Source organism: Barbus barbus, assembly GCF_936440315.1.
Source record: "Barbus barbus genome assembly, chromosome: 21".
Taxonomy (NCBI): Eukaryota; Metazoa; Chordata; class Actinopteri; order Cypriniformes; family Cyprinidae; genus Barbus; species Barbus barbus.
The window spans coordinates 31159292-31176791 of NC_136749.1; the positions used below are offsets into that span (position 1 = coordinate 31159292).

The following is a 17500-nucleotide window of genomic DNA, read 5'->3' on the forward strand; positions in this document are numbered from 1 at the left end:
CTTTTTAAATCTGGGCTGGGCTTGCTTGCTTGTTTTTAAATATATGTGACCCTGGACCATCAAACCAGTCATAAGGGTCAATTTATACAACATTTGTACATTTCATTGATGTATGGTTTGTTAGGATAGGAAAATATTTGAAAATCTGGAATCTGAGGGAGCAAAAAAATCTAAATATTGAGAAAATCTCCTTTAAAGTTGTTCAAATGAAGTTCTTAGCAATGCATATTACTAATCAAAAATTTTTAAGTTTTGATATATTTACAGTAGGAAATGTACAAAATATCTTCATGGAACATGATCTTAATATCCTAATGATTTTTGGCATACATTTAAGCTTTGTAAACACGCTAACCGAGCAAGCTACAGAAACAATAACGATAAGGACATTCTCCAACCAGAAACCGTGGGTGGACAGATCAATCCGTGCCGCGGTTAACACACGCACTGCCGCTTACAATGAGGCTCTTCTGTCTGGGAATACGAGCGAGTACAAAGCATCGTGCTAATGCTCTCCGACGCGCAGTAAGAGCCGCTAAACACAGATACAGAGAGAGAATTGAGTCTCATTTCCAGCTCAATCACTCTCGACGGATGTGGCAGGGACTGAGGACCATCTGTGCCTTCGGAAACAAATCCTCCGCGGAGGTGAGAGCAGATCTGTTGCTGGCCGACGAGTTAAACATCTTCTACAGCCGCTTCGATGGCAACGGCGGCGGCGCGTCTCTGCCGACCAGCGCGTCAGGAAGCAGCAGGCAGAGCAGCGATGATCCTGTAATCACCGTGTCGGAGGATGAGGTTCGGAGGGAGCTAAAGAGAGTGAACGTCAGGAAAGCAGCCGGACCTGATGGGATAACCGGCCGTGTTCTGAGGTCCTGCGCTGATCAGCTCGCTGGTTTGTTCACTTCCATCTTTAATGAGTCCTTTGCTACCTCCGTGGTTCCCATCTCATTTAAAAAATCTGTCATAATCAAGTCAAGTCGTGTCATTCTGCTACATGTGGGGACATACAGTGGAACGAAATGTCGTGTCTCGCAGGCCCAGTTGCCCTCACATCTATAGTCATGAAGGTTTTTGAGAGACTTGTAAAGAGCCACATCTGCTCCTCCATCCCTGATACTCTGGACCCTCTTCAGTTTGCCTATCGCCCAAATAGATCCACGGACGATGCCATCTCTCACATTCTCCACTCTTCCCTCACACACTTGGACAGCAACAATGGGAATTATGTAAGGCTGCTATTCATCGACTATAGCTCAGCTTTCAACACTATAGTCCCCATCAAGCTGGCATCTAAACTCACAGACCTCGGCCTAAACTCCTCACTCTGTGACTGGATTCAAGACTTCCTCACCGGCAGACCTCAAGTGGTGAAAGTTGGCCAGTTCACCTCAAACTCCATCACTCTGAACATAGGAGCCCCACAGGGCTGTGTCCCGAGTCCCCTGCTCTACTCTCTCTACACGCATGACTGCGTGTCCTCTCACAGCTCCACATCTATTATCAAATTCGCTGATGATACTGTGGTTCTGGGCCTCATCTCCAACAACGATGAGACCGCATACTTGGATGAGGTAGAGAGTCTCACATCATGGTGCCAGGACAACTGTCTCTCTCTGAATGTGAGCAAAACTAAAGAGCTGATCATGGACTTTAGGAAGAGACAGCAGCAGCCCTACACTCCTCTTATGATCAGTGGGACCCCTGTGGAGAGGGTGAGTAGCTTCAAGTACCTCGGTGTAAACATCTCCGAGAACCTGACTTGGACTACACACATCCAAACACAGGTTAAGAAAGCCAGGCAAAGACTGTACCATCTGCGACAGCTGAGGAAATTCAGGGTCTCACCAGCAATTCTGAAAACTTTCTATTCAGGGACCATAGAAAGTGTATTGACTCAGTGCATCTCAGTGTGGTATGGAAACAGCTCTAATCAGGACTGCAAAGCACTACAGAGAGTTGTGCGCTTAGCTGAGCGCATCTCAGGGTCTGCTCTCCCCTCTCTGCAGGACATCTACCTCAAACGCTGCAAAAATAGAGCTGTTAAAATCATCAAGGACTCTAATCACCCTGGTAACCGACTATTCACTTTGCTTCCATCTGGTAAGCGCTTCCGTAGCCTGATGGCAAAAACTGAGAGACTTAGGAGGAGCTTCTTCCCCAGGCCATCAGGCTCCTAAACTCTAACTCTGTGTCATAACATCACTTGACTCCATGTTAATATCACCATCAATAAGCTTCAGAATTTGTTCTACCTATCATATATAAATGATATAGACACACATCCTCTTCCAGACAGTTTCAGAACATTTTATGTTGATTGGAAATTCTTAATTATTGCCCTGATGGTGGAAATGGGGATTTTCACTGCTCTAGCTCTTTTCTTAAAGCCATTTCACTAATTTGTGAAGCTCAATTATCTTTTGCTGCACATCGGAAATATATTCTTTGGTTTTTCTCATTGTGATGGATGATTAAGGGAATTTGGGCTTTGTGTTCCTCATATTTATATTTCTGTGAAACAGGAAGCCATGGCTGGATAATTTCATGTTCATAATCACCCTGGAGTGCTCAAAATTGTGAATATGAATGGAAATATACTTCAGAGATATTTTACTCATAAGAATTTCTAGGGGTGCCAATAATTGTGTCCAATGTGTATTTGAGAAAAACATTTATTTCATAATGATATTTCCCCCCCATTTTAAATTCTTATTATCCAGTGAAAGGTTAGATTTTTGTGAATTGTTTTGATAAAAGATCAAAAGAAAAAAACACGCGAGAGCATCTTTCTCCTGCGCGCTCAGAGCTGAAGAGAGCAGAACACGTGAGGATGAGACGAGCATCATGAAGATCAAACGCACTTCACATGTTCAGAAGACTGAATCCGTGACTCGGTGACGCTTGATCTGTGCGAGTTGAGAACTAATAACACCGTCTGAGTGAAACCCAGAGCTCTGTGCTGCTGATCCCAAAAATACTGTCTGTTTTGAGAATCATTGGTGTGTGAATTAGTTTTGTTTTCTCTCTTAAACAGCAGAAAAACACACAAACACATGATTCCTGTCTGAATCTGAGACACATTACAACTATCTGATGCATGCATGACGTTATTTAATATCTAATCCTGATTTCAAGGACAGAATCATGATCCAGAGACAGAAGAAAATGCAAACATGAGCAGATGATTCTGCTTTTACTGCAGCCAAACAGAAACCACAGATTTTGAGAATTTTTTTATTTTTTTGTAAAGTTCTTTAACATTACATTAAACTTTTGAAAAAAAATTTGTTTGTAAAATTTAAATGATGCATTTTTAATACTTCTGTTTGAATGAATGAATGATTTATATAGCGCTTTGTGTATTGCTGTACACCCAAAGCGCTTTACAATCATGTGGGGGGGTCTCTCCTCAACCACCACCAGTGTGCAGCATCCACTTGGATGATGGATGTCAGCCACAGCACAACAGCACCAGTGCGCTCACCACACACCAGCTACAGGTGGAGAGGAGAGAGATAGAGCCAATCAAGTGTATGGGGATTATTAGGAGGCCATGATAGACAAGGGCCAGTAGAGGGAATTTGGCCAGGACACCGGGGTTACACCCCTACTCTTTTACGAGAAGTGCCATGGGATTTTTAATGACCACAGAGAGTCAGGACCTCGGTTTAACGTCTCATCCGAAAGACAGTGCTTTTTCGACAGTATAGTGTCCCCGTCACTATACTGGGACATTAGGACCCACACAGACCACAGGGTGAGCACCCCCTGCTGGCCTCACTAACACCTCTTCCAACAGCAACCTAGTGTTTGTCATTAAAACTGAAACTTTTGAATTTAAAAATAAAAACAACCAAAATAGAACATTTACTAAAAAAGTTTAAATCATTTATTTGTTTAGCTGAGCATTAACTGCCATCAGAGAATTGTGAACATATGTGTTTTTAAATGATTGTAATATGAACTTTAGATTGAATATGAAACCTCCTCAGGGAAATATTTAAGCTCAAACAGGTTCAGCTGACAAAAAACGTTTGCGAACAGCTGTTTTGTTGCAGATTATCTTGTCTGACCGATGACATACGAGCAGAGTGAGAGAATCGTCAATATTTCTGGAGCACAAATGACACAACAGCTCTGGGTTTGATGGCTGACCTCTGACCTGTGCTGCTGACCGTCGGTGTGGTCTCAAGCTCGGCTGGACGGATGGAAGCGTCACATGGGTTTCTGTCGCTCTCCTCAGTGTTAGCACACTCAGCCTCTACATCAAACCTGCAGCATGATCACACACACAGTGTTACACACACACACACACACACACACACACACACAGTGTTACACACACACACACACACACACACACACACACACACACACACAGTGTTACACACACACACACACAGTTACACTCAAACAAACACACACACACACACACACACACACACACAGTTACACTCAAACACACACACACACACACACACACAGTTACACTCAAACACACACACACACACACACACACACACACAGTTACACTCAAACACACACACACACACACACACACACACACACAGTTACACTCAAACACACACACACACACACACACCCACACACACACACAGTTACACTCAAACACACACACACACAGTTACACTCAAGCACACACACACACACACAGTTACACTCAAACACACACACACACACACACACACACACAGTTACACTCAAACACACACACACACACACACACAGTTACACTCAAACACACACACACACACACACACACACCCACACACACACACAGTTACACTCAAACACACACACACACAGTTACACTCAAGCACACACACACACACACAGTTACACTCAAACACACACACACACACACACACACAGTTACACTCAAACACACACACACACACACACACACACAGTTACACTCAAACACACACACACACAGTTACACTCAAACACACACACACACACACACACACACACACACACAGTTACACTCAAACACACACACACACACACACAGTGTTACACACACACACACACACACACACACACACACACACACAGTGTTACACACACACAGTTACACTCAAACACACACACACACACACACACACACACACACACACACAGTGTTACACACACACAGTTACACTCAAACACACACACACACACACACACACACACACAGTGTTACACACACACAGTTACACTCAAACACACACACACAGATAAACATCTCCGGTAATGATCGAATGAGTCTCTGAAACTCACCAAATATCCAGCAGCACATAGAAGAGGCGTTAATCAAGTATTGATTATTATTATTATTAAGCGTCTGTCGCGTCAAACACGCACTGCCTGCGCGCGCCACGCGTCCGGTTCCCATGGCAACACAAGCACGCGCAGCACTGAAGAGTGGGCGGGGCTTTAAATCCCTGAACTATAACTTTGAGTGTAATAGACATGATATATAATATAGATTAGTGATGTACATGCATACATTATTCACTGTGCAGCGTCACGTGATGTCCTCCCCGCGCTGATCAAACCGACCAATCACGTCAGATCAATCGCTTACGTCACAGTTTTGTCCTTAAATATAATCTTATGTTAATATTCTGTGAAAATGGAAAATGTGTTTATTTTTGTGATATTTGTGCTTTAATTATGCCATGTACAATTACAAAACCTTAAGATCATATTAGTACAGAAGTATCACAATTACGTTAAACTAATCTACATTTTTCAAGATTATGTCAGCAAAAGAAAAAAACTATATATATATATATATATATATATATATATATATATATATAATTAATTAATTTGTCAGCTAAAATACATAAAATTAACTGTGGTATTTATTAGAAAGACAAACATGGATTTTATTTGGCCACATAATCAATAATATCAACGAAGTTTCTTTATTCGAAATATAAATGAGTGAAATTATTTATTTTGTTTAAAAAAAATCCGAAATCCATGATATCTAATTAATAGATCTTGTTTTAATATATATTAATTTTGTGTTGAATATTTTGTATGTTTGTAAAAATGATTCGGAGTCTCTTTAAATCCTCGTCCAATCAGCGACATGGGCTCGAAATTTGAAAGGTGGAGCCTCGTTGAGCTGCTGCTCTCTCTCTCTCTCTCTCTCTGAGCGGCAGCTTCAAACACAAGTGAGTAACGAACTCTTTCATTCGCGCCTTTAATGATGCTTTAACTCTCCATTTAAACACTACTCGCCGTTAAATGTGTCACAAGTGAAGCAGCTCTTCGTGTGTGTGTGTGTGTGTGTTAACACGTGTGAGAGTGTTTGTGTTTGTGAGATGTGAGAGTGAGTGTGTGTGTGTGTGTCTGTCTGTGTTAACGTGTTGAGAGAGTGTGTGTGTGTGTGTGTGTGTGTGTGTGAGTGTGTGTGTCTGTGTCTGGCTGTGTTAACGTGTGAGAGAGTGTGTGTGTGTGTCAGTGTGTGTGTGTGTCTCTGTCTGTCTGTGTTAACGTGTGTGTGTCTGTGAGAGAGAGTGTGTGTGTTTGGTCTGCACGGCGCGAGCACGAGCTCTGTTGTGCACGCGCATTTAAATCGGCGCAAAGTTTGAATCTGCAGGAGGGAAACCGCTGAGTGCGTCACCATAGCAACAATAACCGCCTCCTGTAGCTATTACCAATATAAAGCTAATTAATACAAAACAATCTGCTAATTACACCCCGGTCTGAACGGCGGACGATGCCAAAACCACAACACTGAGGCTTTATCGATATTTCTGACAGGTATGTTTGTTTTACTGTTAATTATCCTTCTATTGTAATCGTTGCGAGCACAAGCTGTAATTAACGGAATATATAATGATAAATAAACACCTAATACTGCTCTATATTACTGACATATGGACACTACTGGGACGCGCACAGTGTTTCCAACAAAATACATTTATATTTATAAAACACATTTGAGATTTAAATGTGGAATTCTATCGCTTTATATAATATAATATAACTAGTGAATTCTGGAAATATAAATGTGTAATTCCGAGGAGAATAGAGATATACTCTTATGATGTTATTTAGTATAATTTTGCCAGGAACACTTTAGAGACTTGTTTGTTTATGTTGCTTGTATTTTTAATAGTTTTTGCCATGAAAACAGCCTAAGATACTGACAAATATACTACTATTACTGAGAAGAAAAGCCTTAACTGTAATATAAAGCTGTAATTGCAAAAACAGTCAGAATTGCAACTTTTTCTCGATTACCTTTTTATTTAATTTTATTTATTTGGTGGCAGAAACGAGTTTTCTTGCGAATGCGACTTAAGATCTCACAACTTGACTCTTTTTCCCTCAGAATTGTGAGAAATAAAAATAAAAGGTAATTGTGACGTCAAAAACAAGCTGCATGTTGTTGTTGTTTTTTCAGTTCTGAGATAATAATTTGCAATTACAATTACTACTAATTATAACAGTAAAACAAGCATTTCTGGTGAAGCTGCTTTGAAACGATATGATGTGAAAGCGCTATTCAAAGCGACTTGAAAAGATGTAAAAAAGCAAATGAATCTAGATGATTGAATGAATTCTGGAGACAATAATGAGCCGGTGGACCAGCAGGAGCCCAGTAAAGCGTAGGATCTGCTCATTTATTTTCTTTATCCTGTGGTCTTGCCTGAGAATATCGGGGGTTCTTAGTTGTGTATGATTTATCTGTTTTATCTTTATCTTATGAGTTAGTTTTTGCTTTTTATATTGCTTAATAATGTTTACAATTGAACGGCACTTTGGTACAAAATGTATTGTTTTTAAATGTGCTTTATAAATAAAGTTGATTGTCTTGTTTGGCAGCACTCCTGGGTTTGCTGAAGATAATGGAGGTGAAGTCTGGGAAACATCAGACGGGCTCAATTAACGAGCCAAAGCGGGAAGCTGGCGTATCGTTAGTCTGGTGCGAGACTCCGAAGTTGATCAGGAAGGATGCATCGCTCCGCCGGCGCCTGCTCGTGTCCCGCTCCTCGTCCGAAGCTACGCCTGGAGACGTCTCCGGAGATCACCTGACCTTCGACTCCCCAGACGTCAGCCCGACCGGGCCTTTGTCTTACAGCACTTTAAAAGCAGACGACTTCGTGTTCTCCTGTCGGAAGCGCCGTCTCCTGTTCTCCCAGGCCGTCACGTCCACGCTGGAGACCGGTAGAAGTGGCGTTCGTTTGAGCCCGATGCCGTTTCAGAACCAGGCCCTCGTTGAACCAGATCTGGACGAAAGCATCATAGCCGGTCTTCCCAGCTCTCCGCAAACCGACGACTTCACGCCGCTGACCGCAAAGGCCTTCCGGTCGCCCGAGAGAGCAGACACGTCCTCGCTCACGCCTGCCTCCGAGGACAGCGGCTTCAGCTCTTTGGGTCTGGACAAATCGCACGACTCCTCGGTGGACCACGACGGCTCCTTCCAGGAGCTGGTGCTGCAGACGAGCTCATGCGGGAAAGACAAGAGACGCTCGCGGCTGGAGAGACAGCGCAGACTGTCCACGCTCCGAGAGGGAGGCTCGCAGTCGGAGGACGGGCCCAGGAGCCAGCGGACGGAGTCTCGCGCCAGTAAAGATGAGGTGTTTTTGGACGGGACGCCGCTGAGCGCCGCCACGCTGAAGATGCAGGACCTGTCTCTGACTCCGGCACTGCAGCTGGTTCACGCCATTAGCCTTCAGCAGACCAGTTTAGAGGAGCTGCTCCGAGACGGGCCTGTCGCAACCAGCCTGCCGCTCGCGGGACTCATCGGACGCAAAATGGGCCTAGACAAGGTGGACATCGTCACAGAGCTGAGGATGAGAAACCTGAGACACGTGCTAGCGGATATCTTGAGTCTCCTGTCTGCAGCTGACCTCTACAGGTACGTGATGCAGGTCAAATATTAATAGGGACTTTAAAGGGATAGTTCACCCAAAAATGATAATTCTGTCTTTAATTACTCGCCCTCATGTCGTTTCAAACCCGTTAGACCTCGGAACACAAATTAACCTGTTAACTGTCACCCCCCCTCCCCCTTTTTGAAAATAGACTTGAAAGTGCACTATTTAAAGTTAAATTGTTATAATTCATGAACGCTTTGGAATACAAACCTAAGGTTGGTCTCTTTTTAAAGATGACAATCAGCAGATTATTGCAGATGTGAAATCATTTAAAAAAATGAAAGTAAAAAAAGTTATGTTTAAATTTACTGTAAATAAAATGTATTGTACTACTTTTTATTTTATATAAAATAAATTTTACAAAATGGGTTTTAATCCAAATTTGGCAGAAAATTAAAGCCATATGTCTAAATAAGTTGTGTTCCAAATTTTAAGTTGATATGAAAAAAAATTGAGGTTACGATGCAATTTTGTTTAGGCGTTATACCACAAACAGCCACCGGGTGCCATTCAAACCCCACTGAATTTTTTTAATGCATTTTTCTGTCACAAATGTATAAATATCTATCTCAGTTTTCCTCCTATCACAAAATATGGAATCTTGAGACTCAGACCTTTCCGATGATATGTATTTTGTCAAGATTATAAAAAGTTTTGATTCTATAAGACCGTAATGCATTTGGAATATGACACCTCCCACTACGGGGGAGGAGCCCGCTAAAAGATTTGAAATGACAATTTCTATGGTAACGCAATATCAAATTTCAAAACGATTTTCACAGGATGAATTTTGAGGTTTTTAGCTTTCAAATGATATATAATATATGATGATTACTAAAACATGTGATAGGAAAAAAAGGAAACGAATAGAATTTTTGTGTCAAAGGTCAGCGCTCCTGTTATGGTGTATATGTTTTGAGGTGAGCTCTTGTCATAAATTAATATATTACTACTCCTACTTAATTTTTAACAACAAACAGTGGTAAAATATCTATTTAGGAGTCTTGGACCTTTCCAATGATATATATATATATATTAGCATTTAATTGTAATATATTGAAGTAAAGTTAGGCGTCTCGTATACGGGACGGTGACCGTTAAGGTATTTTTGATGAAATCCGAGAGCTCTCTGACCCTCTCATAGACAGCAAGGGTACTACCGCGATCAACGCACAGAAACATAGCAAGGACATCGGTCAAATAATCCACGTCACATCAGCGGCTCAACCGTAATTTTAGGAAGCTACGAGAATACTGATGGAACGGCAATGGCTTTGCAAACGTCATATTCCATTAGGGCTGCCACTAACGACTGTTTTTATTTTGATTAATCTATTGACTAATTTAGCGATTAAACGATTAATCTTAACGATTAATTTCCCACAAATCAACAATTTTACTTAGGAATATTTTACTAAACCAAATGAAATCCAAATTTCTATGAAATCCTTTTTTAAAGCAAAAGTGAAGTGCAGCACAGAGAACAAGAAGCAGGTGTCCATCTCAGTCCAGATCACTGAATCAGTTCAGTATTATAGTGTGAGAATGACATCATATCCACCTGTTCTAGTCTAATAAAAACATTATCATCAAAAAACACTCTGTAAAGGAGTATTTACCTCAAATATTATTTACCAGAATTTATTTAGCTGAAAAATGTAAATGTGCAGTATTTCTGAAAAAAAGAATAATAAAAAATACTTTTCTTAACTATAAAATCAATTAATTGTAGATGCTTAATTGGAGAAATTTAATGGAACAATTAAAATGGAATGCAGAAAATGATGGAAAACAGAATTTGGTACAGATAAAACTGTAAAATTCAATTAATTAGACAGGCTTTTTGAAAAATTTTATTTAACCATTAAAACAGAGTATAGAAATTAAAATGGAAAAAAATGAATTTGGAAATAAAGCTTATTTCATAGGGCCCTATAATAGATGTATGCGAACAATAGCTTTTAAAATGACAAAGTACATATATAATAGCAATGATGCAATAATAATTAGTTCAAATAAAGTATCAAAAGCAAGAAATCATGGTTTTATTGAACAAAACTGTTAAAATGCATGATGTATTCTAAACAATAGAGTTAATGTAGATTACGCATCACAACAAAGACCTGCAGCGGCCCCGACGACCACATTACTGTTTAATATTGACCAAGCACCATTTAATTCAAACATACACTTAATCTTTAATATTGGGCCATTTGTTTAGGACAGAGATGCTATAGCTGCTGTAATTACATGAATATGAGGACATCAAACCGTGTAACTCAGAGTGAGGGGTTGAGCTTTTATTTTGAAATCTCGATGTGTTCTGTGTTTGTGTAGATTAATAAATGATTTACCTCACAAATCTGATGAAATGGCACGCGTTGCGTTCCCAGATGAAGGTTATAATAAACACAAACTCACAACAACATGCAGAGATGGAGCCCCATTGAAGTCCATTATATGGAGAAAAATCCTGGAATGTTTTCCTCTAAAAACTTAATTTATTTGCGACTGAAGAAAGACAGACATGTACATTTTGAATGACGTGGGGGTGAGTAAATTATCAGGACATTTTTATTTTTGAAGTGGAATAATCCTTTAATAAAGTTTTTTGCACACAAAAAATGTGGAAAATGTCGATGTCTTTGCTCTGGAGGCAGTGTTTATGCAAATGACTGCACCCCTCTGACATCACCCTGTCCCTCGAATCCAAGACGAGCTGTTTTTGGAGCTTGATTAAATAAATGCTTTGTTTATAATGAGGAGGAGGTTAAGCTATGAAACTTGCAGAATGTTTTAATGCTACAAAGACCTCTTATATGCCAAAACAAGGCAAATTAGATTTTTCATGTCGTGACCCCTTTAAAGCATGTGATTGATCGCAGGTTTGGTCAGGTGTCTGATGACTGGAGCGACATCATCTCAGAAGATAAGAAAGCTTCTCACAGGAGAAGAAGCCACATCAGAGAGCTCAAGATCACACTGGAGGTGACGCGTCTAACTTTAATTAGCTGCACTCGTTTGCAGCGATAAATGTTTCAAACAGTGCAATGTCACATGACCTCATGGTGCATGTCAGTGGCGTCCAGTTATCATCTTGGAAGCAGATACGGTAATTTACCATTTTAAAGGAATAGTCTCCCCGAAAATGAAAACTGTCATTTATGTCGTTCCAAATCTGACTTTCTCTCTTTGGTGGAACATATTTTGAAGAATGTTGGTAGCTAGTTTCGGTTCTCATTGAGTTCCACCGTATGCACAAAAAAAATACAATGTAAGTCAATGGGAACCAAAATTAGCAACATTCTTCAAATGATCAGTTTGTGTTTTGCAGATAAAAAGAAATGCATACAGGTTTGGAACGACATGAGGGTGAGTAATTGACATAATTTTCTCTTTTCTGTGAACTATCCCTTTAAAATACAAAATTACCTAAACTTGAAATGCAACTTAAGTCTGATTAAATAATGAGTCATAATTGAGATTTCCAGTTGTCATTGCACTGGTAATGTAAAGTTATTATGGGATGCAGTATTTCATTGTGCACTGGTGGATACTGCTCATTTTGGCAAATATAGAAGGTTATTCTATTGCAATCCCATGCATGCATTATAATCTGCATGCTCTGTGCAGTATGTAGTGAATAGCTGGTGCAGTGTGCTGAGCTGTTCTCTGACCGTGTGCTTGTCTGTAGGGTGGCAGACCGGCTCATGTTCCGGATGCGGACACCAGGTCAGCGCTGGCGTGCCGATCCGCTCTGGGCAGCGTACAGGCTCAGGCCCGAACGCCCCAAACACACCCGCCTTGCACCCCGACCCAGAGCAGCGGCCGGCGATGCAGCTCCAAACGCATGCAGTTCCTGCAGGTGTGCACCAGAACCCTCTGACTCTGATAATACAGGGATCCTGCTGGCCTTAAACTCTTAATTCACCTTTCACAAATTAAGGCCTTAGTTTTAAATCACAAAAACCGATTAAGTGTTCCTCCAAATGAATAAAGAACAATGAAATGCAAACTCAGAATATGACCCCAATTTGCAATACTTAAATGGTAAATAACACAAATATCCTTTATGTATTTAATCCCATTTTATTAACCAATGTCTTTGCTGCTGAGCTTCGATTATCAAAATCAATCATACTAATAAGCAAAAATTACTTTAGATAAACTAACATTTGTGCTTCCTTTTTTTTAATTTATTTTTTAAATTGAAGCGTGTTGAACCTTCTTCTCCTGCGTTCTACTGCACAGAGTAAATTTACTTTTCCTTCAGCCTGAGGTTGAAAGGGCTTTTACATTTACCAAAAATATAACTTTTTATATTAAAAACAAACAAGCCAGCCTAGCCCAGATTTAAAAAGTACACATTACTTTCCATAAAAAGTAACTAAGTAATGTAATTAGTTACTTTTTTAGGGAGTAATGCATTACTTTTACAAGTAAGTTCCCCCAACGCTGCATATAAGTGTACATTAGTCTAAATTGAATCTAAAAAATAAAACTGATTAACCCTTGGCTAACTGCTAGATGGTCAGACTAGTTCTTAAGACTTTCTGATCTGGGGCCAGTTGCATGAACTTATCTTCTATGTTAAGACTGCCTTAAATTCATATAGTTATAGAATTAAATGTTGCATGCACTGCAAAAAATAAACCTCTTCCACTGTATTTTTGTCTCGTTTTTCTATACCTATATCTTAACAGCCTTAAAGGGACATCGGATGCCCATTTTCCACAAGTTAGTATGATTCTTTAGGTTCTTCGTGAAAAGTCTATAACATACTTTGGTTAATTTTTCAATGGTACTGTAAAATAACTCCCTTTTTACCTTGCCAAAAACAGCTCTGTTCATCTACATTTCAGTTCAAATAACATGCAAGAGTGAATTTTGCATCCAATGTCCAAGTTAAATCAAGATGCATTTACTTAAAATGCAAAATAAAGGTAACGGATGAAATTGAACGCAATGCTTAAAACAAGAACCAATATCTGTCAATGGGGAGTGAAAGCATGTTTTCTCTTTGAATTTAGTTGATTTTTCTGCGGCCATTGCAGATATTTCTTCTTGTTTTAGTCACTAACTCACTTTATTTTGATCAATTTCTCAGAAAACAAGCCTTATGTCATTTTCCTTCTTGGTGTATCTTGATTTAAGAATCTTTAGACATTTGCACTGGAAAACAGGACAAAATGCTGAGGAAGATATTTGTGTTTTTTGCAGTGTGATCAGAAAGGAGAGTAAAAGTTATTTCCATATTATAGTCGCTATTTTTTTGTAAACTGAATATAAAAGTTCTGGTAAATTCAAATTGTGAAGTGTTGCTGAAACCTCTCATTGTCCGCTCTCTAGACGATCACTTATTGTGTTCCCTTTGATTTTATTCCTTACATTTTCTGCTCGTGGTTCTGCTGATGATACACAGGAGCAATGTTGCTTGTGCTCCTTCCCATTGAGAATCTGAATTAGGGCCCAAAAACATTATCATGATGATTTCTTTTCATATCAGTCGATATCGATACATTTCAAATCTTTATTTCTTTCAAGTTTAAAGCCAGATTTTTGTTCCAAAGGAAAAGTTGTAGAAATCAGACCATTAATTTTCCTTAAAATATCTTAACAGAAAAATTAATTTCATAGTTTCTGCATGGGATTGTTTCAAATCAAGAAACGGGTTTGTGTTGCCTGACAATATTAATATTACTTTTGTCTCTTAGAAATGCACATTTGTAGCAAAACTATAGCAACCTGATTTTTATATGGTGAAACTTAATTATTCAGATTAAAAAAAAAAAATGTATTAGTCTTCCATAGCAGCATACATTTAAATCATGATAAACACAGTTAAAACCACAGAAATAGCACACCTCAATACCATGGTAAAAATATAACTATGGTTTTTAAGTATTTGTATGAAAAACCGTACTCTTAAAAACATTTAGTATAGGCTAAATGCACACATGCTATAGCTTAACCACAAAATACATCATTATTGCCCAGCCCTAATCTGAATACTTTAGATCGGTCATGGGCCCCGTGTCTCACCTGGTTGCCCGTTGATGGGAACATTGCCCAAAGTTACCTGTGTATCATCAGCTCCGAAGTCTTAAACGTACTTCAGAAAGCCTGTAATGTAGAGGCTGATTGTAGTGCATGCAGGCTGCTGTCTAACCGCTCAGTCTGTGCCTCAGGTGGCCGAGACTCTGTTGAGCGACGAGTATCTGAAGCCGTGTCCGCGCTGTGAGCGTCCGGCGCGCTGTCATGCTCTGCGGGGCGAGGGTCAGTGCAGCTGGAGCGACTGCAGCTTCTGCTTCTGCACGGCCTGCTCCTGCACGGTCCACGGATCCAGAGACTGCTCACACCTGTCTGCCAAGCGCCGGAGCAGGAGAGACGTGCTTCCCGGGAGCGCTCAGAGCAAACGCAACGTCCGGCGGCTCTGAGTGTGTGTGTGTGTGTGTGTTTAATTATGAACTTCTCATGAGTTTTGCACTTGTGTACAGCAATCATCTCGGTCCTGTGTATCTGCATGTTTGTACATATTGCTCTTTACATGCTTGTTTTTATACATTGTTTTAAATAAAGCCCTTTTTTACCTATAAATCTAAGCGAACGCTGTCATCTGTTGATGAGGAATGAGAGATCCCTGGAGTGTCTTTGTGTATCTTATGTATTGATTTTGACATACAGAATACATTGGTACACAATGGAAAACACTTTTCTTTCAGTTTGGACTTTTGTAGTTTTCGATGTATTGTTGTTACTACTAGTAGTAGCTCTTTATAGTATAACTAGTATAAAGAGCTGGGTACACATTGTAATTTGTTACTGATTCAAAGTTGCTTGCCAAAAATTGTAGTTCGTACCGTAATCCATCACGTTACACAATTTAGGTAATATAATCTGCTTTTAGATTACTTTCGACCCGTTTATTGCACTGATTTAAATAGGATAATGTACTGTATTGATATAACAATACCAAGAGTAAGAAAATATGCTCATGTTATCAACAACATGAAACATTGTTACATCAAGTTTTCCCAAATTGGGTTTGTGAAGGAACTGCAGGGGGTTTATGAGTTTAATGAAAAGCTAATAATTAATTAAACCACTACAATGTTTAGTTAAAACAAATAATTTTAAAATAAAACAAATATTTGTTTGCCTGCATGTCATGTGACCATAACCAGTGTCACAGAACCATAAAATGTGGTACTTCATTATTAAAATACATATTGTAACATCTCAGGGGAACTTCAAATAAAAATATACAGTATTCTGTGAAAGATGAGAAAATAAGTTGGTGAATTTGTGCGTTTTAAAGTGTTTGATAGACACACCTTCCAAAGTAATACATGATTTAATAACCTACCGGGTGATAATTCAAATAAAAGTGAATGTGTTCATCAGTAGTTTATGACTTCTTAAACCTGAAATGATTTTTGTAAATCCAGTGCTCACGAGCTATTCGAGCTATTCTAGAAAGATGAAAACGAGGAATTAGGGAGAATCAAAAAATGATTGCTATTGTGCAAATATGTAATCCCTAAGACGTTTAAGAGTATTTTAAAATATAATATATTCTAACCACAAATACTTAATTTTTGGAATCTGATTACATAATCCAGGGTTACACTTGATTTTAAGGTGTCCTTGTTACAGTGTAATTATACATTTAAGTACTGAGTAATATTAATTAACTACATGTACTTACTGTACGGTTAGGGTTAGGATTAGGGTTACTTGCATGTAATTATGCATAATTTATTGTTATTATAATAGTAAGCACATGTAACGTGTAACAAGAACACCTTAAAAGAAAGTGTTACCTAATCCAGGTCACGTGATCAGTTACAGTCCAGTTTCAGTTTGATCTCCATGGCAACGCGATCAGACGCGCGCGCGGGGTTCTTCAGCGGGTCTTTGATCTTTGATCTTTCTTGAGAATGCCGCCGATGTTTCCCGGTGAGTTTGAGTCTTGTCGGGTTTAGCAGCGGGTTTACGGTCTCTGACGCGGTTTCTGCTTTTCCTTTCAGATTTACCCGAAATAACGAGCGAGGACTTTGTGAGTATCTGCATCCCGTGATCGAATCCTGCGTGAGTGAATCGATCTCTAGTAATTATTGATCATGTGCTGTGATTGAACAGGAGCAGAGTCTCTCTGATCAGATCTTCGCGGACTTCTTCAATCATTTCCTGCAGCTTCCGGTGAGAATCAGCTACACTGTATCCTGCAGAACAGATGAATCACTGTAACACTGAGAGAGTAATGTATTATATTATAGGCTTTATAAGATACAACGCGATCAGATCCAGACTTCCTCTAACTCTGAAACAAACTTTATAAAGGGGATTGTTTTAACTGCTAGTAAACTTCACAATCAATTACAAAGAAATGGCAAGTAACATTATTGAATTAAATGTGACATTTTAAATAGTACTTTTTTTGTGAAACATACTCCAATAATCTTTGTGTTAGTTACCAAAATTTCTATTAATTTTTAAGCTGTATGCTCATTCAGGAAAGCAAACAAATGAAAGTACAGTAAATGTATTGGTAACACTTTATTGTAAGGTGTTCTTGTTACACGTTA

General features: G+C 39.4%; 2 protein-coding genes across 3 annotated transcripts in view; both read left to right on the forward strand.

Annotated features, from left to right (window-relative positions):
• The first annotated feature begins 6170 nt into the window (after positions 1-6170).
• Positions 6171-15512, forward strand: fbxo43 (F-box protein 43). 2 transcript variants are annotated; one of them, XM_079444784.1, is made up of 5 exons: positions 6171-6789; positions 7858-8893; positions 11798-11900; positions 12607-12777; positions 15101-15512. In XM_079444784.1, exons 2-5 carry the CDS (start codon positions 7881-7883, stop codon positions 15347-15349), a joined length of 1536 nt encoding a protein of 511 aa, XP_079300910.1. In that variant the 5' UTR covers positions 6171-6789; positions 7858-7880; the 3' UTR covers positions 15350-15512. The 2 variants fall into 2 exon arrangements, with proteins under 2 accessions (XP_079300910.1, XP_079300911.1); XM_079444785.1 differs by having other exon boundaries at positions 6171-6197; positions 15101-15507.
• A 1340-nt stretch (positions 15513-16852) lies between these two features.
• rgs22 (regulator of G protein signaling 22) overlaps positions 16853-17500 on the forward strand; it is a gene marked incomplete at both ends in the record, with an annotated part of 28240 nt that continues 27592 nt past the window's right edge. Inside the window, 3 exons of the mRNA XM_079445861.1 lie at positions 16853-16871; positions 16943-16971; positions 17055-17114. Coding sequence (XP_079301987.1) covers positions 16853-16871; positions 16943-16971; positions 17055-17114 — 108 coding nt within the window. The remainder of the gene's footprint in view (positions 16872-16942; positions 16972-17054; positions 17115-17500) is intronic.

Coding starts and splice junctions, on each gene's coding strand:
- fbxo43 (XM_079444784.1), top strand. CDS start 7,881: ATGGAGGTGAAGTCTGGGAAACATCAGACGGGCTCAATTAACGAGCCA. Junction 11,901..12,606: donor AGCTCAAGATCACACTGGAG/GTGACGCGTCTA, acceptor GCTTGTCTGTAG/GGTGGCAGACCGGCTCATGT. Junction 12,778..15,100: donor AACGCATGCAGTTCCTGCAG/GTGTGCACCAGA, acceptor TCTGTGCCTCAG/GTGGCCGAGACTCTGTTGAG.